General features: G+C 48.0%; 1 protein-coding gene across 1 annotated transcript in view; it reads left to right on the top strand.

Moving 5' to 3' along the window:
- Positions 1 to 25,671, top strand: part of BTBD9 (BTB domain containing 9) — a 509,556-nt gene extending 483,885 nt beyond the window's left edge. Inside the window, exons 10-11 of the mRNA XM_049765342.1 lie at positions 6,601 to 6,679; positions 24,857 to 25,671. Coding sequence (XP_049621299.1) covers positions 6,601 to 6,679; positions 24,857 to 25,057 — 280 coding nt within the window. The 3' untranslated portion in view covers positions 25,058 to 25,671. The remainder of the gene's footprint in view (positions 1 to 6,600; positions 6,680 to 24,856) is intronic.
- The last annotated feature ends 1,988 nt before the right edge of the window (positions 25,672 to 27,659 follow it).

Raw genomic sequence — 27,659 nt, 5'->3', positions numbered from 1 at the left:
CTTATCTTTTGATCCTTATCTCAAGGGTGTAATAATACTTTTTTATGATAAATGGTTCTTTTTTCTGGAGCTTTATGGTGCTTGCTAAATTCTATATTTTTGTTTTGAGTTTTTCTTTTCTGTTTGCTGCCATTGTCTCTCTTTGGTGAGCCTTGGCCAACTTTCCACCTGTACAATTGGCTGGAGAGAAAACTGGCTGGAAATTTTCTTAGAGGACAGGTTTGTGGTTTCATTGAAGGATTTCAGATAGGGATTAAGGAGCCACCTGCCCACTAGTTCAGATTCAGTTATCAACTCCTTCTGTTTCTTTTCATAGAACAAGATTCCCATCTTTATGGCCCTTCAGTTCTCTATTTCTACAGTCTTATTTCAGGTTCACTAGAGAGAACCTACTTAAATTAAATATGTTTCCTAAAGCAGTCTGCCCCTCAGTCTATCTTTCTCTATAACCCTTCTTCAACATGGATGAATGTCTCCTCTTCCACTAGGATATAAGCTTCTTAAGGACAAAATGTGGAACACACTTGTGGCATAGTAAGTGTTTGACAATACTTGTGGTGGAGGTTCAGGAAATGGTACACCAACCACATACAATCCCAGTAACACAGTTTTGTGGAATCTCTATCCTCCCTCATCCTCTGGGGAAGCTTAGGTGATCCTTGGCACTTCAGGGCTAAAAGAGTACTGCATCCTCAGTCCCTTGCATTTGCCAACCACTTGGCAAAGAGTCACCAATGAGGTGGGGCCCTTGATGCTCCTGAGCAACACTTAGGAGCTATCCACCCACCCCCCAGTCAAAAACAAAAATCTGTAGTGGGAAGAATGTAGGGGCAGAAAGGAAAGGTTGGTCCATAAATATACCCTAGGTATTTTCCTCTTGGACTGATCACAAAGGATCACACAGTTTCTCACCTGACAAGAAAGCACAGGTCACAATGGCTTGAGAGCTGAGGGAAGGAAGGTAGGGTACTCCAGGAACCTCCACATGGGATCATCACTTCCACATAACCTACAGTAAGATCTTCCAGAGCTCTCCATGCCTTCTGCCAAGACAGAGGAGAGCACTTCCTGCTTAGCAGCTCACCTTTGCTCTTGTCTGTATACCTATGCTAGAACACTTGTATTTGACATGAAGCAAATTAAAGTCCTTACCACCCTTTTAGCAGAGGGGTCAAGATGAAGCAGTGTGTCCAGTTTGCCCAGCCCAGCCTTGGCTTTTTGTTACCACGTCCCAGTTGGCTGTGAAAGAGTCTGACGTCTGCATTCTCCCCAGCACACAGGCATCCTAGTCCCATCCTTTTCAAAGCTGAAGGAACACGCTTCCTTCGTGGAAGAGACATTGGAGCCCAGAGAAGTCAAGTCCTGGGTGAAGAGTGAAAGCCATTCCTGGCTGATCTATTTCCTCCCTTTTAGGACTTGTGATTTTATTTTTGTCACCCAGAGCCACCTACTCCGATGCCAAGGTGGCAAAGCACATTCCCTGCACAGCCAGCTGCTGCCCAGTCCTCTCCTAGCTCTGACAGGCCAATGGCACTATCTGCAGAGGGCACGCACCTTCTCAAACCTCACTTACATCTGCAACTTCCTACATCCACTTCAGTGAGTTCTTTCTCACAGAAACTGGAGCACCCCCCCAAAAAAAACGCTGTTCTTGCTTTTTCCTTTTATTTATCTTAAGAACTCTTTATAGAATAAAATGTAATATAACATTTACTCAATATACTCATCCCAAGAATTGACTGAAGTTGACATTTTTCATATTCACTTCACTTTTTTGTAGTTGAACCAAATGAAACCCTGTCCCCTTCACCTAGGGGTCTCCTTTGCCCCTGCCTTCTTTCCTTCCTTCTCACAGACAGCCCCCGGGTGCAGCTTTCCTCCCAGCAGAGAGTGTGGGAAATACTTTATAGCAGCCATGTCTACATGTAAATTGAGTGACTCAGTGAGTGTGTTGCCACCCTGCTTAGTGTGGCAGCACATGAGACCCCCGAAATTTTCTGCTTCTACCCCAGCCCATAGCATCAATGTAAGACCAAAAGAGATGTAGCTGTCACTATATGGCTCCTTTACACCAGGCTCTCTGTGCATCTTCTCTTGGAACCTTATCTTCAACAATTAGTTCCCTGACTGAGGGGAAACTGAGGCCTCAGGGGACTGCTGTTTGTCTGAGGTCAGCATGTGACCCACTGTTGTGCACTCTCCTGCCCCAGAGTCAGGACATGGGCACATAAGTGAGGTGTGGGTCACACTTGGTGACCCAGGTGACAGGGAATAATTGGTGCTTCTGCTCTCAATTATTGGAAAGTTCCTTGATGTGCCCTTTGGTGGGAGAGGATAAACCAACAGTCATTAAATCTGGCTTCTGTTGTTGACTCTGCAGTGGAGCTCTGGACTGTTGACACACCGCTTAACTCTCAGTGCCTGCTCTGTAGTGGGTTCTGCTCTGTCGCCTTGTCCCCTAACAGGCTGTGCTGGAGCTGAAGGAGAGAGCCCACAGCTCTGGCGCACTTTCTAAAGCCCACAGGGGTCTGCAGGTGGGAGAGGCTTCTAGAAGAAAGGTCTGGTCCACTTCATCCCTCTTCTCTGAGCAGATCAGCCCTCCATACTGTCTGCATTACAGGATTTAATTCTTTAGCACTTACCTTAAATGTCTTCTTTGGCTTGTTTAATTACTACTATGGTAACAACATTTTTTTCCCTTCCTTTTTTAGACATAATGTATGTATAGTATTTCAATCTCATTACAGGTTAAATTGAGTTTTTTGGGTGGGCCTGGGAACTATATCAACTTTATTTTTCTCCAAGTGTCAAATAGCCAATTACAAGGGAAGTTTTGGAACACTATCAGTTTGTGAGTTGGGACCGGTATTCTGTTGGCAGGGCTCTCTAATTAGGTCTTGGAAGGGGAGCCAGTCTCCCCTCGGAGATGATCAACTTCTCAAGGGCAAGCCTGAATCTTGCACAGATGCCCCCAGACTCCCAGCAGGTGCCAGGCTCAAGAGCACATCTCCTGGATTCCCGTTCTCCAACGCCTACTGTCTTGTCTGCTTCTAAGCAATAAATAGGTGCTCACCCAGCAATAAATAGGTGCTTCCGTGAAGGGTGTTCTCAGGCATCCTGGAGCTGTTCAGTCATCAAATCGCAGGGCATCAGCTGAGACTCAGATGAAGTACCAGGGAGGAGTGTATCTTATCTAATCAGTTATTGGGGCAGGGGATTTCCTAGGTTTTTTTTTTTTTGGTTGGTTGGTTGGTTGGTTTTTGGGCCATACCCAGTGATGCTCAGGGGTTACTCCTGGCTATGTGCTCAGAAATCGTTCCTGGCTTAGGGAACCATATGGGATGCTGGGGATCAAACCAAGGTCTGTCCTGGGTCAGCTGTCTCTATACTCTGGAATCTTCTATTCCCAGTGGGACTCAGGGAAACTTATATGGTATTGGGGAATCAAACCCAGGTTACTTGCATACAAGGCAAGTACCTTACCCACTGTAGTATCTCTCTGTTCCCAGGAAGTTCTTCCTTTCCTCTTTTCCCAGATGAGGAGACTTGAACCCAGAGAGGCTAGTCAGCTTTTGTCCATGTTCTCAGAGCTGGCAGGAATGCAAAACTGAGATTCGACCTAGACCACCAGAGTTCAGAGCCACTGGAGTCAGCCACTGTAACCACAGTACCTTTGGTTCCCAAAGGCCAGGATGAAATCTCTCCCACTATATCCTTTGTCATCACAGTGACCCTCTCACCTAGAAATACTTTGCATAATAGTACAGAACTGACATCTTCCCTGTATTTTATATTTTCTGTTAGGAAAGCCTGGGTAGAAGGTAAGGTGGGTTGTTATTGTTGCCCTGTTTTATTTTTGTTTGAGATGGGCACACCAGCAATGCTCAGGGATTACTACCTGTTTCGTGCTCACGTATACAGTCTCCTAAATTCAAACAGTCCAAAAAGTAAAAAAAGTAAAGTAAATTTTTCTTGAAATTCTTCTATTCCCAAACTCGGCAAACATTTTGAGCGACTGGATTGGAGAAAGTGATTGGTCTCGTGGAGACTTTTGCTCAGAGCAAAGACTGCACATCTTTGCTTCTACACGTCTCACTCCTTTTTTATCCACCTTCCACACCTGTTACATGAAGCTGACTGAAAAGAGGGGTCTGTACCCCCATGCTCAGTCTTCCTGGAGAGTCTAGGGAAGAAATACGGAGCACTTGACATGTGGAAGGGCTCACACAGACATACTCTGTATACAGCTTCTGCATGGATGGAGCCCTCGAGGGTGCCCAGTGACACCCTCGTGACAGGTGACAGCTTGGCACAGTGATTACAGCTGTCACTCGGAGACATTGAGGATGGTCTCTGCACCATCTACTCTTTTCCCCCACCCAGTAGCATTCAAAGTCATCCTGAGGATGTCGAAGGGAATGGAATCAGATATTAAGGGAGGGAGGGATGCTCATTACCTCATCCTGACCAACTTTCCACCTACTGGTACATGGGTCTGAGGGTTGGTATCCAGTTTTGCTGAAAATGAAATCATATATTCAGCTCTCAGGCTGTGTTAGTGAAAATGAACTCTAATGTGATTAGATATTAATGCAGTGTAATGGAGAATTGGTATTAAATTGAGGCCTTCTGATCTTATTACTTCGCTACTGTTCCCTCCTGCCCAGGCCACTGTCCTGCCAGCCTCTCTTCCCCGAGCAGTGGGGAGGGCCAGGAGACTAAAGCCCTGAGTCCTACCTGGGTTCTGGAAGAGAAAAGGTGGGGGTGAGGACTCCAGCTCTGCCAGGACCTCACCCAGAGGCCTTATTTGTGGAGGAGAATGGAAGGCCCCTGGAGTCCTGATTCTGACATCTTCACCCTCCACCTTCCTCACAGCTTCTTTTGGTGAGGACGTGAGCTGATGGCCCTACAGGAGACCTTTCCAACAGAAGCACCTGGAAGGTGTTTTTTCCTTCCTTTTTTCATGTTGAGCCACACTGCCATTGCCTCAGGGCTCTTCCCAATGTGTTGCCCAGGACTCCACGGTGCCTAGGATTTCACTGGGCTTCTTGCCTGTGAGCGCTCTCCCCCGTCAAGCTCTCTTCTCAGGCTCCCGACAGGATGGACTATTTAAATAGACATAGGTCTAGAAAGCCAAAGAAAATAAGATCTTCGCTCCATCTCCTCCACCCCTGTCACCCTCTCCACCACTCCCACCCATTTGTAAAAATGACTTGATGGAACAGCCTCCCCTCCCACTCCACCCGAAAGATTCACAGCACTAGCGGTGGGTTAGACTCAGGTGCCCTGTGCCCTGCCCACCCTGTGCTTCCCAGCAAGCTGAAGCGCTGATCCTGCTGAGCTGGGAGTGACAGCTTGGCCTGTGGGAGCCAGGCTGAGGGGGAAAGCTCCACAGGCCTCCATCCAGCAGCCTCCACAGGAGCGCTGTGTGGGTCTGGATAGTGGTGGGGGGCCCCCACTGAGCAAACAGGCCAGGAGTGAGTTTGTTGGGGATGGTCAGACCGTGTCCCCTTCCTGTGTGAATAATGGCACTTGGACAGCAGGAGCGATTCTTCTTTTGCTGTTTCCAGAGAACTGCTTTCAGAGGCACAGACTTTGCACACAGGATGGTAACGACTTTTTAATGACCTTAAGGGGCCTGGTGTCCAGGCAGCAGTGAATCAATCTCAGTGGAAGCTGCTGGTGAGGGAGAGATGGAACACCTGAAACCAAAGGAGGGACGCACACCACGAATACATATATTTTCTTTGATAGCATTACTAGGTAATTAGACAATTACAGGAAACAGCTTCCCGGCAGCTGGCATTTCCACCGTGCAAGCGGAGGAGGACGGCAACAACTGTGAACTCCTCACATCTATTATAGAAAATATTGTTGGAGTTTACAGCGTGGGTGCCTCCCCACCTCCAGAGCACTCCCAGGAGCTGTAAGCGTGAAGCTAGGGACAGGTACCTCCTCTGGGCTGGGTCAGGGCCTCCTCCGCCACATGTTAAAGGCACTGGCCAGCCCTTGCCCTCAGTCACGGGTTGCCACTAGAATATCAGGGTTCCTGTTGAGCCCACCCAGAGAAGGAGTGGTCCTGGGCCTAAACTGTTTGGCGAGAGCATCTGACAGCAGGGAAGGAAAGTACGGTGAAGGCCCAGCTGGCATAAGAAATGGGGACAAGAGGAAGGTTGCTCACATGTGACCCTGTACCTCTAACTTCCTCTGCCCAGCCCTCCAGCTCCTCCAGCCCCCCAGGAGTGTTTCTGTGCTCACTTGGATGTCACTCTTTAGCCCCAGGCCTCAGTGGTGGTCCCATTTGCCGCTGCTTTATGTATGTTTTATGAACTCTATCAGTGCCTATCACTTTTCTGTTTGGGCCTCATGAATGTACCTGTCCTTTCTGCTTTTCTGTAGCACCTTGTATGCAATTCTCAAAGAGGGTTTGAGAGGCTTCTGGGTGTTTTCTCTGTCCACATAGCTTCCCTGGGCCATAGATTCTATGGCTCTAGTCCTATCAGCCTGACCTCCCAAGCCCAAGTCTCCCTGGGACAGAGTCCCTGAGCCCCTGAGGGCAAAACTAACTACCTGCTGAACAGGTTTGTGCTTCTCTTGCAGGTCCTGGCAATCTGTGAGTTTTGAAAGACAACCTGCCTCCTTCATCCGAATTGTGGGGACACACAACACAGCGAATGAGGTAAGGGTCCTTCAGGATATAGCTGGAAGGGTCCTTGGTGTCAGTTCAAGGCCTCATTCCAGCCAGATGGTACTATTTGTCCTCCTGCTAATAGCCTGCGGTCCAGGCAGCTGAGGACAGACACGTCCTGCTCTGGCCCAGTGGGGATATCCCTGTCATCTCTGGATGGCTGTCCATTAGCAAATGAAAACCAGATCCTCCAGCTCTGCTGATTCCTACCAGAACTGGCAACCACAGAGACCTTGAGAGGTCAAACTGACTCACAACTCCAGTATCCCCCTCTTCCCTTGGGCCCCGCAGTGGGTTGTAGAAGAAATCCAGTCCTATGAGGTATCTGGGGACCACACTTGTGGTTTTACTGTCAGCTCTGGTCCTATAAACATAAGCCTTAGTGTTTCTGAACAAGCCTCTTTACACATCTGTTTCTCCCCCTGGCACCAGGCCTGGCTGCAGGGAGCACACAGTCCTGCCAGAACCGTGGAGGTTGTTTTTTGACCCTTCAATTAAGGAGGGAAGAGGAATGAATTTTCCCCTATTTTGGAGGTAGTCAGTGCAAGTGCTTGGGCCTTAGACCCCCCTCAGAACTGTCCTGCACCAGAAGGACCAGTAATATTCAAATGGAGGTAAATGTACAGTGGGGACCTAAGACAAAGGGTTCTGCAGTTTTCTTTGTCCCGTTTCTCTCAGTTGAGTCCAGCCACCAGGTGGCTACACAATGCTCCTGTCCAGAAAGGGGCCCAGACTCCAGGTTAGTGCTCCCAGGCACCATATTTGAATTGTTTTCCTCCAGTTCTCAGGGGCCTATGGTCCAGGCAGCAGGGTTGAACTCTCAGAACTCACATGCAGACCTTTTTTCTCTTCTGAACTTTCCAGCCATCTGCTGCCTGGCACCTGCCCTGCCCAGCCTCATCCTTCTCCCTGCCCATGACCACTGTCACCTCCACTCCAGAAGGTGAGGGTCAGCTGGTGCTGGTGTGACTCCCATAAGCACTGACCTCAGGAGCTCCACCTCTGGAGAAACCCATCATTAAATAGAAAATGTGAGCACCTGGGCAGGGTAAGAGAAAGAATGGGAAAAAGGAAGGGTATTTTTCCTGTTTTCTTTTCTTTCTTTTTCTGTGTTTGGTTTTTTTTTTAATATTTTTAATATTTTTAATGAAAAACCTTGGTTACAGCCAGCAATTTTTAATTTTTTAAAATTTTATTTAAACACCTTGATTACATACATGATTGGGTTTGGGTTTCAGTCATGTAAAGGACACCACCCATCACTAGTGCAACGTTCCCATCACCAATGTCCCAAATCTCCCTCCTCCCCACCCGACCCCTGCCTGTACTCTAGACAGGCTTTCCATTTCCCTCATACCTTCTCATTATTAGGACAGTTCAAAATGTAGTTATTTCTCTAACTAAACTCATCACTCTTTGTGGTGAGCTTCCTGAGGTGAGCTGGAACTTCCAGCTCTTTTCTCTTTTGTGTCTGAAAATTATTATTGCAAGAATGTCTTTCATTTTCTTAAAACCCATAGATGAGTGAGACCATTCTGCATTTTTCTCTCTCTCTGACTTATTTCACTCAGCACAATAGATTCCGTATACATCCATGTATAGGAAAATTTCATGACTTCATCTCTCCTGACAGCTGCATAATATTCCATTGTGTATATGTACCACAGTTTTTTTAGCCATTCGTCTGTTGAAGGGCATCTTGGTTGTTTCCAGAGTCTTGCTATGATAAATAGTGCTGCAATGAATATAGGTGTAAGGAAAGGGTTTTTGTATTGTATTTTTGTGTTCCTAAGGTATATTCCTAGGAGATGTATAGCTGGATTGTATGGGAGCTCGATTTCCAGTTTTTGGAGGAATCTCCATGTTGCTTTCCATAAAGGTTGAACTAGACGGCATTCCCACCAGCAGTGGATAAGAGTTCCTTTCTCTCCACATTTCCATCAACACTGTTTATTCTCATTCTCTGTGGTGTGAGGTGGTACCTCATAGTTGTTTTGATTTGAATCTCCCTGATGATTAGTGATGTGGAGCATTTTTTCATGTGTCTTTTGGCCATTTGTATTTCTTCTTTGTCAAAGTGTCTGTACATTTCTTCTCCCCATTTTTTGATGGGATTAGATTTTTTTTCTTGTAAATTTCTGTCAGTGCCTTGTATATTTTGGAGATTAGCCCCTTATCTGATGGGTATTGGGTGAATAGTTTCTCCCACTCAGTGGGGGGCTCTTGTATCCTGGGCACTATTTCCTTTGAGGTGCAGAAGCTTCTCAGCTTAATATATTCCCATCTGTTAATCTCTGCTTTCACTTGCTTGGAGAGTACAGTTTCCTCCTTGAATATGCCTGTGGTCTCAATGTCCTGGAGTATTTTGCCTATGTGTTGTTCTATATATCTTATGGTTTCAGGTCTGATATTGAGGTCTTTAATCCATTTGGATTTTACCTTCGTACATGATGTTAGCTGGGGGTCTAAGTTCAATTTTTTGCAAGTGGCTATCCAATTGTGCCAACACCACTTGTTGAAGAGGCTTTCTTTGCTCCATTTAGGATTTCTTGCTCCTTTATCAAACATTAGGTGATTGTATGTCTGGGGAACATTCTCTAAGTATTCAAGTCTATTCCACTGATCTGAGTGCCTGTCCTTATTCCAATACCATGCTGTTTTGATAACTATTGCTTTGTAGTAAAGTTTAAAGTTGGGGAAAGTAATTCCTCCCTTATTGTTCCAAATGAATTTCAAAAGTGCCTGATCCATTCTTTGAAGAATGTCATGGGTATCTTTAGAGGGATCGCATTAAATCTGTATAATGCCTTGGGGAGTATTGCCATTTTGATGATGTTAATCCTGCCAATCCATGAACAGGGTATGTGTTTCCATTTCCATGTGTCAGAGTTTTATAGTTTTATAGTTTTCTTTGTATAGGTCCTTCACATTTTTAGTCAAGTTGATTCTAAGATATTTGAGTTTGTGTGGCACTATTGTGAATGGGGTTGTTTTTTTAATGTCCATTTCTTCCTTATTAGTATTGGTGTATAGAAAGGCCATTGATTTTTGTGTGCTAATTTTGTAGCCTGCCACCTTGCTATATGAGTCTATTGTTTCTAGAAGCTTTTTGGTCGAGTCTTTAGGGTTTTCTAAGTAGAGTATCATGTCATCTGCAAACAGTGAGACCTTGACTTCTTCCTTTCCTATCTGAATTCCCTTGATATCTTTTTCTTGCCTAATCGCTGTAGCGAGTACTTCCAGTGCTATGTTGAATAGGAGTGGTGAGAGAGGACAGCCTTGTCTTGTGCCAGAATTTAGAGGGAAGGCTTTTAGTTTTTCTCCATTGAGGATAATATTTGCCACTGGCTTGTGGTAGATGGCCTTAACTATATTGAGAAAGGTTCCTTCCATTACCATCTTGCTGAGAGTTTTGATCAAGAATGGGTGTTGGACCTTATCAAATGCTTTCTCTGCATCTATTGATATGATCATGTGATTTTTATTTTTCTTGTTGTTGATGTTGTGTATTATGTTGATAGATTTACGGATGTTAAACCATCCTTGCATTCCTGGGATGAAACCTACTTGATCGTAGTGGATAATCTTCTTAATGAGGCATTGAATCCTATTTGCCAGGATTTTGTTGAGGATCTTTGCATCTGCATTCATCAGCGATATTGGTCTGTAATTTTCTTTTTTCGTAGCATCTCTGTCTGGTTTAGGTATCAAGGTGATGTTGGCTTCATAAAAGCTATTTGGAAGTATTTCCGTTTGTTCAATTTCATGAAAGAGTCTTGCCAAGATTGGTAGTAGTTCCTCTTGGAAAGTTTGAAAGAATTCATTAGTGAATCCATCTGGGCCTGGGCTTTTGTTTTTGGGCAGACATTTGATTACCGTTTTAATTTCATCAATAGTGATGGGGTATTTAGATAATGCTACATTATCGTCCTTGAACTGTGGAAGATTATAAGAGTCCAAGAATTTATCCATTTCTTCCAGGTTCTCATTTTTAGTGGCGTAGAGTTTCTCAAAGTAGTTTCTGATTGCCCTTTGAATCTCTGCCATATCAGTAGTGATCTCTCCTTTTTCATTCCTAATATGAGTTTCTCTCTCTCTCTTTCTTTGTTAGTTTTGCCAGTGGTCTATCAATCTTGTTTATTTTTTCAAAGAACCAACTTCTGCTTTCATTGATCTTTCGGATTGTTTTTTGGGTTTCCACTTCGTTGATTCTGTGTTTGTTTTTATTTATGTGCCATACCCCTGGCCATATGCTCTGGAGATCATGTGGTGATTGAGTTCAAATTGCAACCAGTTCTCCTACAATGCAACACATTTGCTCCAGAACTTTGAGTTATTTCCCCAATTCCTTTCCTACTCTTTGTTTGTTTGTTGTTATTTTTTTGGGGTCATACCTGGTGGTGCTTAGGGGTTATGCCTACCTCAGGAATTACTCCTGGTAGACTTGGACGAACCATATGGGAGGCCAGGATCTTGCAAGGCAAACACCCTACCTATTGTACTATTGCTCTGGACCCTTTTTCCACTTTTTAAATTAAAGGCTCTATGTTTTTATCTGGTACTGTCCTCTGTCTCTTACATAGCTGACCTGGATTTGTACATTGTCTGTCAGAACTCCAGGCAGGGCCACAGAGGCAGCTCACTCACAGAGCATGCACAAGAAGGTTCTGGGTTCAATCCCTGCCCATATTTGAAAAACAAAAAACAACTCAAAAACTTGCTAGACCTCTGGAGCACACTGAAGTATTTCTACAGTTAAAAAAAAAAACTTTTGAAATGAAAATATTGTGATATTTATATTCATTTTGCCTTTCTGTTTATTTATAATATAAATGATACCACCCACAATCTATTTCTTACAGAGAAAATCTTGTACACAAAATCCTAAAACTTCTCTTACCTCCTTATTTCAAAGCAGACTTGAAAATTATAAAAGTAAACCAGTCGATATTTTGTAAAAAAAATTGAACAGTTCTAAACATCAGCTCATAAAAGCATTTTCCTTTTTGATGATGTAACAAAAAACAAAAATGAATCTGATTTTAATATATATTTGATCTTCAAACCCAACATATTTTAAGTCTTGCCAATAAATTCCAATTTTCTTACCACTTAAACTATGTTAAATTAATTATGTGTAGTGCTTAGTAAATTGAAAACCAATTTAAATTTATACTTTATTTGCAATCACTTTTTTCTTTTGTAATGCCCGTACCCCATATCCCCCTAAAAAAAGATGCTTTTTTTTCCCTTTAATAAGCTGCTGTGAGGATGAATTGCAGCAGAGAAGGAAGCTCAGACAAGGGTGGGGGGAGTGAATGCATTATGGTCTGATTACTATCTTCATGCAATTTTCCCCACCTCCATCTCGTTCATCTCGGTGATGAAATAAGGATAATATTCCCCATTGAAGTTTATCTTCCTGAGGACTTTGCCAAAATCATCTGTGCAAGGGGCCCCCAATTATTTTGGACTGGCCGGTTTGAATGAGTTGACTAGCAGGTCACTCACTAATTACATGGTGATCTGTCCCATTTAGCTGGTGAGCAACTTGCTCAATGACTTATTGAATCAGTTATTGATCATAAAAAAAAGAACTCAGTATAATATTGCCATCTGGGAACGTCTTAGAGCATAAAGTAAATAACAAACCCCCCCCAAAAAAAAAAAAAAACAGTATCATTCTCAGCACAAAGTAGCACAGAACAAAGGGTTGGATTTACTGAGCATGTAAAACATAAAGTTTCATAGAAAACACTTGGAATGCATTTTCTTTCGTCTTTCCTTTTCTTTTTTTAGTGTGGGGGTTAAATCCAGGGCCTCACCCTTGTGTGACATGCATTCTGCCCTTGAGCCCTGTTCCAGGCCCCAAGAAAATATAACATTTTCTGTTGCAACTGTTGGTACCTGGCATCACTTGGCTGTGTGTTCTCTACTTTAGAGCAGGATAGAACTGGTTATGGGGTGAGAGGCAGGAGGGACAGGGACCAGCATTAAGAAAGGGAGGTTGACTGTGACGAGGCTTGCAGGAAAACCAGTGATCTGTGATGGCACACACTTAGGGGTAAGCTGAGGTCTCTAGTTCCATGGGCATCAGAACTACAGCATGAGAAACTTGGAGTCAGGAGCAGGGATGTACTTCTGCAGTAGAGCCCGTGCATTGCATTCCTGAGACCTGAGCTCCGTTTTCATGAGTATCACAGGGCCAGGCTCCCCTTCCTCACACAGGAGGCCATGTGGAAGGAGGCAGTTTCTCAGTCTGTCACTGTGTGTTTGCCAAGCGACATCAGTGACTTTGTTTAGTCAGAGCCTGGACCTGTTTCCCTTTAATACTGTTTGCCAATGCAAGGACTAAGCTCATTTAAGATGGAATTGGTTTCTAGCATGGCCTGTGTAGAGAGGACAGAAGAAACATGTGAGTGGATTAATTCTTGTGCCACATTGCACAGGTAAAATTGTCTCCTGACGCTGCTAGTCCACCCAGAGAGAAAGGATGAAAATGGGTACCATGGCAGGGTTCATGCTGGAGAAGCATTCCAGGGAGGTGTTGTGGCCTGAGAGTGACCCACCATTCTGAAACTGCAGCCTTGAAGCTACCCAACTTCCAACTCACAACCTTTGAGGCCCTAGGGGACCTCCTCTGAGCTCAGATATTTGGACATTTCTATGTGGCGGTGGGCTTGCAGTTGCTGAGCCACTCAGCTCTGCAGCCCGACTGCATGCTAATTTCCCCGCTCCCCTTTCTGGTGGCTGTCCCCGAGGTTCGGATTTCTCCATCACCTGTTCGAGCACGCTTCAGCTTCCGGCAGCATTTCCTCCTTCTCCTCCGGGAAGTGTAAGTCTGCTTCTGGCATCTGTCTCTCAGCTTCCTCTGTGAGCACAGCAGGCATGAATTCATTTCATCTTTTAGCTACATTTATAGTTTTATCAATAAAATTCCCTAATGTCACAGCTCTTCCTTCCCTGACCTGTTCCTGCATTCTGAAACCACCTGAATTTAGCTCAGCTTCTTGGGATGTTCTCTGTGCTTCCGCACAGGGTGTGTGTAGCCATTGCTTTTTCCCTCACTTTCCCCAGTGCTCCTGATAAGTGCTGATCTTGGTCTCAGGTCTTGGTCTCCTTCCCACACCTCTGTGTTCCCGGAGCCTCCTGCTTAGCACTAGGTGGCAGCCTTGTCAATTTGTCTTTTAGCACTGATGCCTTCCTTAGGTCCTGTTCAGTCAGTGGCTTCTCTAATGGCCCCTGTGCCTGGAGATGAAATGGGGATTACTTCTGCCACCTCAGGATGGTCTCAGTCTGTCACTCAGCCACTTCATAATACCCCGAGGGCCTGTTGCCCCCCCCCCCAGCCTGCTCATTAATACTGAGCCTCTATAGGCTGAGGGAACCCAAGGTTCCTGTCAAGCCCCACCTGTCCCAGCAGGTCCGCACTTCCATCTCCAGTGATGGGTTGCGTCCTGCTTGTGTTTCACTTCATCTCAGGACCAACACCCCGTCATCCCCACAGCAGTGGGGCAAAGCAACACCTGTGTCTTTAAAGACATGAGGCTGAGTCCAGACAGGAATATGGAAATCACTCCTCACTCTGCAGCTTTAGAGAAAGGTGTCCCTATGTTTCTTTTGTGGCTTTTATGAAAACCAGGGTTAGGGGCCAGAGCAATAGCACAGCAGGTAGGGCATTTGCCTTGCACGCGTCCAAGCCAGATTCAATCTTCAGCATCCCATATGATCCCCCGAGCCTGCCAGGAGTAAGTTGAATGCAGAACCAGGAGTAACCCCTGAGCACCACTGGGTATGGCCCCTCACCCAAAAAAAGTGAAAACCTGGGTTAGAGAACAAGCTCCAGAGTTAATTTTCAGTAGACAAAGAGCTGGGGTGCCAGCAGCCCTGCAGGTTAATGGGACTGCAGGGAGGACTAACTTTCTACACCCTGGAAAGGCAGGTCCCTGCTCAGAAGGAACCACATGAAAGCCCTCACCAGGTCAATAACAGGCGCTGAGGATGGTATTGATGTTCTGCAGACAGCTCTCGGGGTTCCGTTATTGAATTCATGTAGCTGAGGTGAGGCCGTGTCCTATTTATCTTTGTACTGGCACCTCATGTGAGCCCGGCATGTAGAAGTACCTATTGGCTGAGTGAGCAAGTGAATCAATCATTCCGTCCATCCATCTCACCTGCTCTTCGCCAGTCAGCCAGTAAGGAAGAGATTGAGTAGAACATTTTCATTCTCAGAGACCAGGCTTCTGTCATCATAAGGAGAAAGTCCCTTTTTTTTTAGTAGGAGTGGGGTTTGGGCCACACCTATCAATGCCAAGGGGTCACTCCTGACAGTGCTCAGGGAACCAGAGATTTGAATTAGGATGGACAACATGCAAAGCAGGTGCTGTAACTCCTGTTAATTATCTCTAACCTTCACCCCCAGGAGTTTCATAAGCCAGAGATTTTGTAAATGTAAAAGCATGTTTTCCAGAACTAGAACCTTCTAGTTTAGGACCTTTTTTATTCTGACTATAAATTACAACCCCAGATGGTATTTATTGAGCACTTACTCTGTGGCAAGTCCTAGTCCAAACTCTTTTATATTTATCACATTGTCACAGAAGTTCCCACCCAGCATATGCACGTACATAGGTTCTTTCATCCAACATTTCCTGGCCCTGGCATTTCCAACCTTATTTCCTTCCTCTGATTTCTTTGTCCTACCAGTTGGTACAGATTCTCTTACTACAGCTCCCCTCTTATGGGATTTTTAGGTGTGGCCCCTTGAAATACCCTGGGAGCCCACATGGGGGCTGTGTGACCCCTGGTTGATAAGTGCTGCTCTAAAGAGTTCCACGAAAAAAATTAGGATGCTCGCCACAGTGCTGTTGACAAAGGCACAATCAGGATGCACTTGGGAGGATGGCAGGATGGTATGTGTTGTCTAGAGGGCAGTGATCTGGAAGGTCACACATGCCAACATCAGAAGTGGACACACTCCCGGAGAGATAGCACAGCGGCGTTTGCCTTGCAAGCAGCCGATCCAGGACCAAAGGTGGTTGGTTCGAATCCCGGTGTCCCATATGGTCCCCCGTGCCTGCCAGGAGCTATTTCTGAGCAGACAGCCAGGAGTAACCCCTGAGCACTGCCGGGTGTGGCCCAAAAACCAAAAAAAAAAAAAAAAAAAAGAAGTGGACACACTAAGCAAAGACATTTAAGGGTGCACGAGCACGTAGCAGCAGGATTTTTTTAGAGACAAAGCACTCGTGGAAGAATTAGCAGGCCATGTTCATCGTTCTTGACCTGAGCCAGGTTCATGTGATGTTCGTTGTAATTTCACGAGCTGTATGTTGCATTTCATGTACTTCTAGGTTCTCACAATAAAAAGGTTTTTAACAAAATAAGGGGGAAACTTGGGAAGAAATGAAGCTGAGTGATTGACACAAAAGCTGCTTGCTGATGAGGCAGAGCCAGGTGTGAATCGGCCTGTAAACATTCATACTGGGCTTGGAAGAGGTCCGTGACTAGATGTACCTACTTGGCAAGCAGGAGGCCGAGAGTTCAAACCTCGGTGCTATGACAGGGCCTGGGATCCTGTGACACTACACATGAAAATGATCGGTTCAGCTGTACAGTGAAGGAAAGGAAGCAATAATATGGAGGCCAGGGCCTGAGAAGGGGAAGTTTTCTCATCTATAAAATTAATCACGTGAGGGCTAGAGAGATAGTACAGCAAGCAGATAGGTATGTGCTCTGCATGCAGCCAGTCCAGGTTCTATCCCCGGCATCCCATATGGTCCCCTGAGCACTGCCAGGAGTGGTTCCTGTGCCCAGCGCCAGAAGTAACCCCTGAGTATCACCAGGTGTGGCCCCAAGAAAAGTGATCCCTGCCCCAAGGATGGGTGAATGGGGATGCAATGAGATAGTTTTGAGGGGAGCAGGCAGGGTGCAGATCTCTGCTGCCGTGCGAAGAATAGTAATCAGTCCATGAACTCACCACAGGAGGCTCAGCACAAGCCGCCACCAGCAGGACAGAAAGTCGGCAAGTGGCTGCTTGAGCTGCCCTCCAGGACCACTCAGCACAGAACCTGAAGTGAGGCAGAATTTATTTACAGGCTCTGTCAGGCCAGTGAGTGGCTGGGGGCTCCCAGTGCCATCCTCGTTCCCATAGTAACATGTGCCTCTAGTGAAAGAAAGAGGAAAAAAAAAAGCAGGGAAACTGTTTCAAGAGGTAAAAAAAAAAAACTCCCCCCTGGCTGGACTGGTGATAATTATTCCCCGCATCCCCCCTCCCCACCTCATCCCTCATCTCCTGTCCCATCAGCCCTCTCTGTCTTGCGAAGATTCCCTCTCAGCAGTATCCTCCCAGACCAGACACCAGCAGCCCTAAGCAATCATGTGCCAGCTGCTCCCAAGGTCAGAATCCCTGAGAGTGTCCACACCAGCACATCCTGGGGCCAGAGCAGAGAGACAGGCGAGTTCCTCCCCTCCCCTGTGGGCTGGTGTCTGCAAGCCCAGGCCTCACCCCCCCACCCCGGGGGGGCCAGCATTTAGGGATTGTGTGTTGAGGAGAGTCAGGACAGAGACTCAGACAACAGACTGTCCTAGCCCAACAGGTCCAGCCTAGGCACCTGTGAATTTGCCTCGGGGTCCCACCCACACTTCCTTCCTGAGGGCAGACTGCATCTGGCACCACCTCATGTCTGGCACACTCTAGCTCCTCCAGGCATCAGGTAGGGAGCAGTGTCCTGAAGATAGGTCAGGGGGGCGGCAGCTCATAGGAACCCCCCTAATTCAAAAGTGGCACCAACACCGACATGGCCATGACCTTGGAGAAAAGGTGTTCAGGGTCTCCAAGAAGTGGAAAAGCATTTAGGTATAAGACAAGTGCAGGATTGGAGGCAGGGACATGGTTAAAACGGAGTCACTCTAAGCAGAAGGCGGCTTTCCGGGTATTCACCTCAGGGTATACTGCTCAGGGTCAGATGCCTCCAAAGGAGTTAAGGAAAGGCGTGTGCAAGAGAGCAGATCAGTGCTTGCTTGGCATAAATGAGTCACTGGGTTCTCCCCCAACAACAACAAAAAAGGTAGCAGCCATGTGTAGGGCCTTGAAATAAGCAGTGAGATATGACTTTTGCTCCTGGACACAAAGCATAAAGGAGTGTGGGAGGAAAGAGTGGATGGAGGGTTCTTTGATGGAGGGGCTGTAGCATATGTGAGACCACCAGGTCAGAAACCACCAGGCCGCTCTGTTCCAGCCTCTGTTGTCCCAGCCAGATATGCTTTCTGGACAAGGGCCAGAGAGATAACAGCAAAGCTCTCTTACCTCCCTGGTTCTCAGGATACTTTTCTTTATAATAAAGGAAAACATAGATGCAAATAAAATAAGAAGAAAGACTATACATTAAGGCCCTTTCCTACAGAGACAGAAAAAAAGAAAAAACAAACAAACAAAAAAAATACTTACCTGTAGCATAACTATAAAAGACCATTTTGTTTGGATTTGGTTTGGAAGCCACATACCCAGCTCAGTACTAGGGGGACCAGTACCTTCTAGAACCTTCCAGGCAGTGTTGATGGGGGATTGTTTTCATTTTGTGGGTGCTCTCTTCTTGGAAATGATAGAAAATGACATTTGAAAAGCTAAAACAAACAAACAAACAAAAACAAACTGTTGCCTTCTATAAATGTTGTCACCAAGAAAACTATTGCCTCTTGTAGCAGAAATTTTGAGTACAGATTTTGGATGTGTAATCATATAATCTAGAAATGTCTCCCTATGAAATTAGAAAATTCAGTGTTAGGGCTGTTTACACATGCCTGTCATATAGAAAAGGGATGATGTACTCGGGAACAATACTTGGGCATTTCCAAAAGAACAAAGGTGCATTCTGGGGAGGGCTCAGGTGCCGCAGAGACAAGTGGGAGGAGTTCAGTGCCACCCTCAGTGGTTTGGCATCATCCCTGAGTACTGAGTGGGGTGTGGCGGGCACTGCTCACCAGACACTGGAAGGCAGATTGGAAACTAGCTCTTGGTGTTTAACCATGGACAGATAGCAGGATATTCATAAGATAAGCATCTGTTTTATAAAGATACATCACCTCGTATATACAAGTCGAAAGCTTGGCTCCAAAATCCTATTTGTATTATGTAGCATGAAAGCTCATTGTAGAAATAACTCCAGAGAAACCAAGGAAGCAAGGTAGAGCCATTGATCGGCATTTATTGCTTTTCCCCAATTTCGGCCACAGTTCTTGGTGAACTCTCGGGCCGAGCCTGGAAGATGAGCAGCATAGCCCCTGCTTCTACAGGCCTCACAGAGATGCATGTGGCACTTGAGGTGCCCTCTTGATGGGCACAGTGGGCAGGGCCAGCGTGGGAGTAGCCAGAGCCCCAGAATGGACTGGAATGTTTATGTACCTCCTGCCCGGTCTCCATGGTGCAAAGAGTACATTGATGTCCAGGCCTTGTAGAGAATTAAGGCTTCCAGGGAGGAGAGAGAACTGAGGAGAAGCAGCAGGAAAGATGCATGGGCAATGATGAAGCCTGGATTCCCACACGACCACACTAGCCGGCCCTTGGGGGACAGATCCTGAGGCTACTGAAGCTGGTTCCAAACCAATTTGTGAAAAGCAGCTCAAAGAGGCCAGTGGATACAGGATTGCCGAAGGAGGGCAGGAACACGCTGCTGTGGCTGAGATGATGGTTTTACATAAATCTGGAATGTGCCTCTGCCTCATTCGCTTCTGCTCACATCCTCTCCCAGTGCTGCGAGGTCAGGAAAGAGATTGACTTGCCTACACCTCAAAGTGATCCCCAGAGCCCCACCAGGATGACCCCAGAGCACAGAGCCAGGAAGGAGTATGCCCCAAGCACTACCACATGTGGCCCCCTCAAAAAAAAAAACAAATAAAGTAAGCAGTGAATCACAGGTGGTCTGCCCCAAGGGAGGCCCAGGAACCGGAGAGGGATGGAGAAGTGCATGGAGAAATCTACTCAAACAGTGCCCCACAGGGTCTAGTGCATTTCCCTTCTGAGAACAAGTACCAAAACCTCTGTTCCCTTCTGTGTCGCCTCCTCCACCCCACCACCAGGAAAGACGCCTTGTTTCCCAGGAGAGCTTGGTTTCTGTCCCCACTAAGGAGAGCCATCAGAAGCACTCTTGCCCCCACTCCTATAGTGGAAGAGCATCCCCAGTGTCTGAGAGAGGAGCCCCAAATCTGCATAAGAGATAGATAGTGCCCACATGATATTTGACCCACTCCTGTGGAGGTCCAGTACACACTTGCTCAAGAGGCTCAAGTGGGGAGGGTGGGCACAGCCCCCCAGAGGCACACACAGTGGAGCTGGAAGCAGAGCCTGGAGGCCCCTGTGTATCCCAGCTCCTCAGTACTGAGTTTCTTCGGGACAGTCAACCACATGGGCAGGGTCCCCTCTGGCGGCCTCATGCCTCTGGGCCTGCTCCCTGTGTGCTGCTCCCCAAGCACCTTCTGGTGCCAAACAGCAGAGCTGTGAAGGATGGGAACAGCCCTGCCACCACCCAGCAGCACCCAGCACGGCCCCGCCCACCCGCCGGCTTCCTCCTGATCGCTCTGTCCCAGATGGCTCCGCTCCACCTGAGGGATTCCAGGTGTTGTCAGCTGCTGTCTGTAGACACTTGTATTATTTGTCACCACAAACATGTGTTTGTAAATCTTTGAGCTTAAGAAATGGAGCTTCTGGGGCCGGGCGGTGGCGCTAAAGGTAAGGTGCCTGCCTTGCCTGCGCTAGCCTTGGACGGACCGCGGTTCGATCCCCCGGTGTCCCATATGGTCCCCCAAGCCAGGAGCAACTTCTGAGCACATAGCCAGGAGTAACCCCTGAGCGTACCGGGTGTGGCCCAAAAAAAAAAAAAAGAAAAGAAATGGAGCTTCTGTTTGCATGTGTTTTATTTAGCTGGGAGGCTATGCAGGGGTTCTCAGAGCCCATTGCTGGCTTAGGAGTGGCCCCTGGTATTGATCAGGAGAATGTATGTGGTGCTGGGGATTTAAACTGGGGCCACCTATGTGCTACAAGGCAAATGCTTTAATTCCTATGTGTCCTGAAATGTTCTCAGAGCCGCCTTTGCCTTTGAGTCAACACCCAGATACTGGTCAAGCCATGTGTGGGTTCTTTGGGCTTGTTCTCTGCCACCCCCTACTGCTCCCCTGTGCTCTCCTGCTTGCCTTGCCATTGCCCTCAGCTCAGCATACCTAGTGACCCCATCTTCCCTGCACACCATCTCAGATTCCCCCTGCCCTCAGCCCCTGAGAGGATCCACAGTCTTCAGGGAAACCTGCACCTCCTCAAGGACCTGAGGGCTGGGGTTTCTTCAGTCTTGGGTCTGACTTGTTCTGTGTGTCTGGTCACCCTCGCCCCATGCACCCATGATCAAGTTACACAGTTAGGCACGCAGTCCCCTTGCTTTGTCACACAGTTCCTTCCCTCTCCAGTCACACAGTAATCCTTCTATGTGCATTGGGGTGAGAAAAGACCTCCCGATTTCCCAAAAAGCCCAAAACAGTGGCTGGTCTGTACGTCAGATTGTTGATGGTACAAGGAGTATCCCCAGTTGGGGTAACCAATGGGAATGGCCACACAGCTCACACCCTGCAAGTCAGGCTAGGCTGGAGGTGGGCATGAGGCCCCAGAGCTTGGGGCCCTTTCCTAAGGGGAGATGTTCAGAGAGCCAGCTGCTGTCATAGCACACACACATCCAGCTGGCTGAAAGTCAGAGACTGACAAGCCCCACAAGAGCAGGAGAAAACCCCAGGCAGTCAGCCTGAGGGATGGGGAGCTGAGGGCCTATGGAGTCCATATCTATGAGGACTGGTGTGTTCTGAGGCTCTGAGGAGGGCTGGGGATGACCCAGTAGCAGGTCAGATAACACAGAATCCCTCCTTGCTGCTGCTCAATGGGATGTGTCATTTTTGAGCACAGGACACATGCCTCTCCATGGGTGGTAATTCTGAAGTACTGCCCAGGCCCCTCTGCCAGAACCACACCCACCCACCCACAGACACACAAACACACATGCAGTGATATGGTGTCTCACATAAGCCTCGCACCCTGCCAAGAAAGCTGGATTTTCATCTTGTAAGGTGCGTAAGTCACTAACCTGCCAGAGATGATCCAAAGCCCGAAGAACATGAAGCTGATGCAGAAGTAGATTAACAGGGGCTTCGTCCAGGGTTCAGATTGGCCCTGGGCAGGGCAGGGAAGGTCCAAGCACTGCAACATCCCCAGACCCTGCTCTCCTGGGGAGAGGGGAACACCCTGGCCCCCACCTTCCAACAGCATCAGCTCAGAGTAAGAGAAAATGGCGCTGCCAAAGGAAGATTGAGATGAACCTTGTGGTCTCAGGGCAGCTTTCTTAGAACTGGAAATGGTAACTCTGAGACAGTGGAGAGAATGAATGGGGAAAACTAGGTTACAGGAAGGAGTCAGGACTCGTATCTTAAGTGTAATTCCAGTTGGTATTGCATTCCTCCCCCTCTGAACTGGATTCTCCCAGAGAAAAGACAACATGCATATCTCGCAGCACAGGGCATGGAATAAATAGGGCACATGTGGGGGTATTTGAGAGTGCATATAAGTGAGTTTGTATGCATGTATCAGCATGAGAATGTGTTTCAAGGTGGGAACATGTGAGAATGTGTGTGTGTTTGAGGAGTGTGTTTTTGTGTGTGTGAGAGTGTGTGTTTCAGGGTGGGTCTTGAGAGTTTGTGGGTGAGATTTTGGGGACACCCTGTGAAGAATAGAGCACTCTGGGAGGAAGTGGCTCTTGGGGTACCAGCATCTTATCCTCTCCAGACATATCCGGGGGCCCAGAGTGCAGCACCCCTCTGGAAGTGAGTGGGGGGCATAGTATTTGCACTCTTATAGGCTCACATGACCATGTTCCTGCAGTGCGTGATCTCCACACATCTGTCTACACCCACCACAGGCCTTCCTGAGCCTATCACACTAACAATATGCCTCCGTATTTGCACTCAAGTTCACCAACAGATGTATGAATTGTGCTTCTTAAGGGGTCCTAGAGAAAACAGTGGCAGAAGCAGCACCTGTTGGAAGGCCTGTGCCCTGCCAGGGCTATTGACCAGGGTACTGTTTCTGGGCACTTGAGTTGTCTGGCCTTCTGGTCTTCATCCCAAAACACACCCCACACACTATTTGCAACTCTTCCATGCCATAAAACCTCTCAGGAACCAAAACACAGCCCCAAATCCTGACCTGGCAAAGGCCCCGCCCCCTCTGCTTCCTCCAATAGCCTTGTCCAGCTGTGCCTCCACATCTGGAGTCTACTAGGCCTGGCCTTCATGGCTTCAGTCTCCCCTGTACAGTGGGTCCCTCCTCCCTGCCCATTAGGCCTCCAGCTTGGGACTCAGCCTTCAACTTCATCTGCACCAAGTGAGGCCCCCCATCCACACTCTTTCTCAGTCATTCCCTCCTGGGCCACAGTTTCACCCCATCACTGACCGATAAATCGCCCATATACTCAGTCAAGCTAGGCCCTGACCATGAAGTCTATTCTTTTGTTTTTGTTTTTGTTTTTTTGTTTTGTTTTGTTTTTGGGCCACACCCAGCGGTGCTCAGGGGTTACTCCTGGCTGTCTGCTCAGAAATAGCTCCTGGCAGGCACGGGGGACCACATGGGACACCGGGATTCGAACCAACCACCTTTGGTCCTGGATGGGCTGCTTGCAAGGCAAACACCGCTGTGCTATCTCTCCGGGCCCATGAAGTCTATTCTTGTCCAAAGTCCTCAGGGCCCCTTTCCCGGCCCCTCCAGCCACACCATCCCCTTCTCTGCCTTCTAGCCTCTCCTTTCACTATAAACAGTGGGTGACATTTGATAAACTTGATTTTAATCTTCTCACTGAACAAGGCAAACCAAATCAGAAGGAATTGTGGAACACTTCTTTCCATGGGCTTTTAGCCACTGTGTCTTGCTTCTAGAAAAATTCCATTACCATTTTTGAACACTTAATGTGAGTTGGGAAACCCTTTCATTTCTGAACTCAGAATGTCAGCCCAGGACAGGCCCAGTTGGCAGGGGTGTGGGCTGTGGACCCCATGGAGCCCCGGGGCAGGATGTGAGGCCATCTTCCCCTGGTGCATGGGGAAGGGCACTGATTTACTCACCTCAGGAGATTTCAGGAACACAGAATTTGCAGATCTGGAAACTGATCTGGTAAAACTGCCAGCATGCTCTTTGGAAAGTAGATCTGCACACCACAGATTTGTGTTCCAGGTCCATGTACCCCAGATCCAGGTCCTCATACCCAGATATTCACACCCCAGAGAACAGGAGAGCCTAAGTTTGGCACAGATGCACCTCTGGTGGTGGGGGCCAGAGGAGGGTGTGAGGGGAGGCTGCTGGCACCTTTACACTGCCTGGACTGGGACCTGGCGCTAAATACCCTCCCAAGGCCCCTCAGCTGTGACCTTCTATGGGACTGTCAAACACCACACACCCCTCCTTCTGTATATTCGCTATGTCCAAGCCTCAGTTGTCCGCTGTTGGCAGTCTGGGCTATGCCTTTTACACCATGGCACTGAATGTTGCCAAAATAACTCCCTGGCTTTCAGGCCAGCTTCTTTTGGGGAACAGGAGGGAGATCAGTCACTTCAAGGGGGGCAATTAGTTCCAGGTTGGCCTGTGCCCCAGTCCACACTCCCTGCAACACCATCAGCTCTGTTTGGCCTAGAAGCTTGTTCCTGGGACACAGGAGGGGATACGGGGTTGTTTTCATTCTCTTGGACTTCCTTGCCATGTTTTCCTAACAATTTCATTGGGCTGTAATTCACACTTTGAGCAGTCACAGAATGATGCCACTATAACCACCATCCCTTCCCACTGTTGGCCACACTGGCAGGTACAGGAATAAAATTCCACAGAAGGGAGCACCTGAGACGGTGAGAATTTGCCATCAATTCTTGTGCTGCTCTTACAACTCTGAGGCCATCATTCCCTCCCTTTGCCTCAGTTGACACAGGTTGACATGGATTTACAGCCTTCTAGTTCCTGGGAGCCAGGGGAAAACCTTAGACCCTGGAGGGCTGGGGAAGGGCCACTCTGACTTTCTGCACACTGGCCCCAGAGCCTGGGGGTGGGAAGGACAAGAGGGTCCTGACCATTACTCATGGGGTCTCTCCCTTTCCCTCCAGGTGTTCCACTGTGTCCACTTCGAGTGTCCAGAGCAACAGAACAACCAGAAGGAAGAAAACGGCGAGGAAGTGGGAACTGGGGACCCCAGCCCATTGGGTCAGCAGCTCGACCCCCATGCCCTACAGGCACCCAACGGCAACTCCCTGCCTGCCAGTCCAGGCACTGCTGCCTCTCGCTCCCCCAGTCGGCAACGCCAATAAAGGAGGTGCAGATGCGGAGTGGCTGGGGCCAGAAGCGGTGTTTGCCCGAGCTGGGATCTTTAGTGGCCACCGTGGCTTGGCCCTATCCAGGGAAAGGCAGACCTGGAGGCCAAAGGGGACAGAACAGTCTGCCAAGGACCCTCAGTCTCTTCCAGGGGAGTCAAAGGGTCTTGAGTCTTCATCAGCCCATCCTTCCCACCCTACCTCTGACCTCACCCGTGACAGAAGCAATGTTGGGTCCCAGGCAGCTAGTCAGGGCTCACAGCATCCTGGTAATGAAATGAATCTCCTTTTTTTTTTTTTGTCATTCTCCATTTGCTGGATCATAGGTGTTCCAGGTCTTTTAAAAATGTGCAAAGAGCACATCCCTGTTTAATCCCATTCCTCCCTCTAGTTCTTCTCTCAGGCTGGAGCAGAGACACACGCATGGCTCCTGGGCTGACAGGAGCCTTCTTTGGGGCAGTTCTGCAGATACACCACGAGCTGCTCAATCTGTGGGCTCTGCTGTTCAGAACGGCTTGGATTGCACCTGCCTCTGACCTAGTCACTAAGTTCGCTGCAGTCGGCCAAAATCTCTGGCGACTGCCAGTGGGCATCGCTTCAGCATCGGTACGAAAGGGGTCTGTGTTGGAGTTCATGGCGTGTTGGTTCCCCAGTCACAGATCCTCGACCTATATTGTGAAGCGGGCCATTCTTAGCTTTTCTCTCCTCCTCAGCTGGATCTCATCTGGCTTCTACATTCTTTTAGTTGCCATCCCAGTGCCAGCTGCAGTTTGTAACTGGACCACATCATTGTCTGGATTAGCTCTGAGCTCTGCAGTTCACTATTGGCTGGAACAGTCATTCACTGTAGCCTCTCTGTCCCCCAATCTTTTGTCTTTATTTCCCTGGTCCTTGTCCCTTTATCCCTTTCCTGTCCTTCTGTCCCTGTTCCTCTACCCCATCCTCTGTCCCTCTGTTCTTGTTCCTCTGTCATCCCATCCCTTTTGCCCCTGTCCCATCATTCTTCTGTCCATTTCCTTCATCCCTCCATCTTGTCTCTCCTCCCATCCAATCTCTGTGCCTCTGGTTTCCATCTCTCTGTTCCCCATCCCTTGCCCTTTGTCCTCCAGATGTGGGCTGGAGATGGGAACCTCTAGAGGGTCTCTACCTGGCATCAACATCATACAGACTGTGGGTGGAAACCAACAGTCTCTCTCCATCCCCAACCTGGGCCCAGGCTGGCTTTGGTGACATGGCTGGGGGAAGCCACCTCATTGAGCTGGAAGTTTGTCCTGTTTGGATTCAGGGCAGGAGCCACTTCAGCCCCCCATCCTCTTATCTATCCACTCCCTGTGGGGGGGGCAGATCCCTGAGCATGTGATCTCCATGGGTTGGGGACAGTCCTGTGGCTCATGCCAGGTGTCCCCTCTGTCAGCATCCTGCACCCAGTCGCCAGTGAGAGTTCTGTCCACTCAGCACCTCCTTCCCAGCTAGGTTTTAGATTTGAGCCCCAGCACTGAGTGGTCCCCTAAGCCAGGAGTAGCATCTGAGCACAGAACAAAAAAACAAAGTGGGGGTGAGGGGTGAGTGAGGCAGCCAAAGAAGCCTTGGGGGACTCTGGGAGGAGGCCTGGCAGAATTTTCAGGGGTGGGCATGGAAGGGTGCAGCCCAGCGCTGTTGGATGAGGTAGTTGTGGGTGCAGCTCTTTGGTAGCTGTGGGCATCTGGCCTGGTGCCATCCTGCCTCGCTTTGTAGCCAGTGCCCGCTGCCAGGACTCCCTGCCCTGCATTTCACATTGCTTGGGGGACAGTCTGAATCTCTGGGGCTTTGGAGGAGAGCCCTCTGGGAGTACGGGTTGGGTGGCACTGAGCATGTAGCAGGGGCCAGGAGAGCAGGGGCGGTCGTGTCTGGAACATGCCACCTCAGAGCTTTTGCCAACCTCCTTCTGCTCTTAGCTAGAACCCTGAGCCCAGGGTGGGTGTGGGACTTCTCAATTGCTCTTTAAGTTGTCACTTTTTAATCTTATTAAACTAAGTGTCGATTCCTGACAAATACATTTAAAGTGTTTTATTCCTAGAAGAGTTGGGGAAAGAAATTATTTTCAGCAAGAGTGGGACGTGTTTGTTAGACTGATTCCTTGGTGAAAAAAAAAATGAGTTGTGAATTGTGGAAAAAATTGTTCCCTAGTTATGTGGTGCCCCAATTGTCAAAAGAACTGTGCAGACATTTCTGAACCTGGCAATTTTACCTTGTTTTTTATTATTTATTTAGAAGATAACAAAATTGTAATCATTTATCCTCTCTAGAGGCACAGGGGTAAAGAAAGGTATAGTTGGTGATAGGCCACTGGCAATAAAGAGGGAGTGATCCCCATTTTGGCTTCTATTTAGAGCCTCCCTTTGGAAGAAGAAGGGGGGGGAGTGATGAAATTCACTGTGAGTCTCTGAGTTTTTCCTCAACAGCACTGCTTTCCAGAGTCCTTGCGTGTTGGCAGTCCTGTGCTGGCACTGTGGGCCCGGCCCCATGCCACTGCACTGGCATCGGGTCTGCCCAGCGTCCTCAACCGTGGTGAACAGGCTGGCCCCACACCCACACACATCAGGCCCTTCCTGACCTAGCT

The sequence above is a fragment of the Suncus etruscus genome, chromosome 18 (assembly GCF_024139225.1).
Source record: "Suncus etruscus isolate mSunEtr1 chromosome 18, mSunEtr1.pri.cur, whole genome shotgun sequence".
NCBI lineage: Eukaryota > Metazoa > Chordata > Mammalia > Eulipotyphla > Soricidae > Suncus > Suncus etruscus.
The sequence above is the reverse complement of the archived record's forward strand: the minus strand, read 5'-3'. Positions and strand labels throughout refer to the sequence as shown.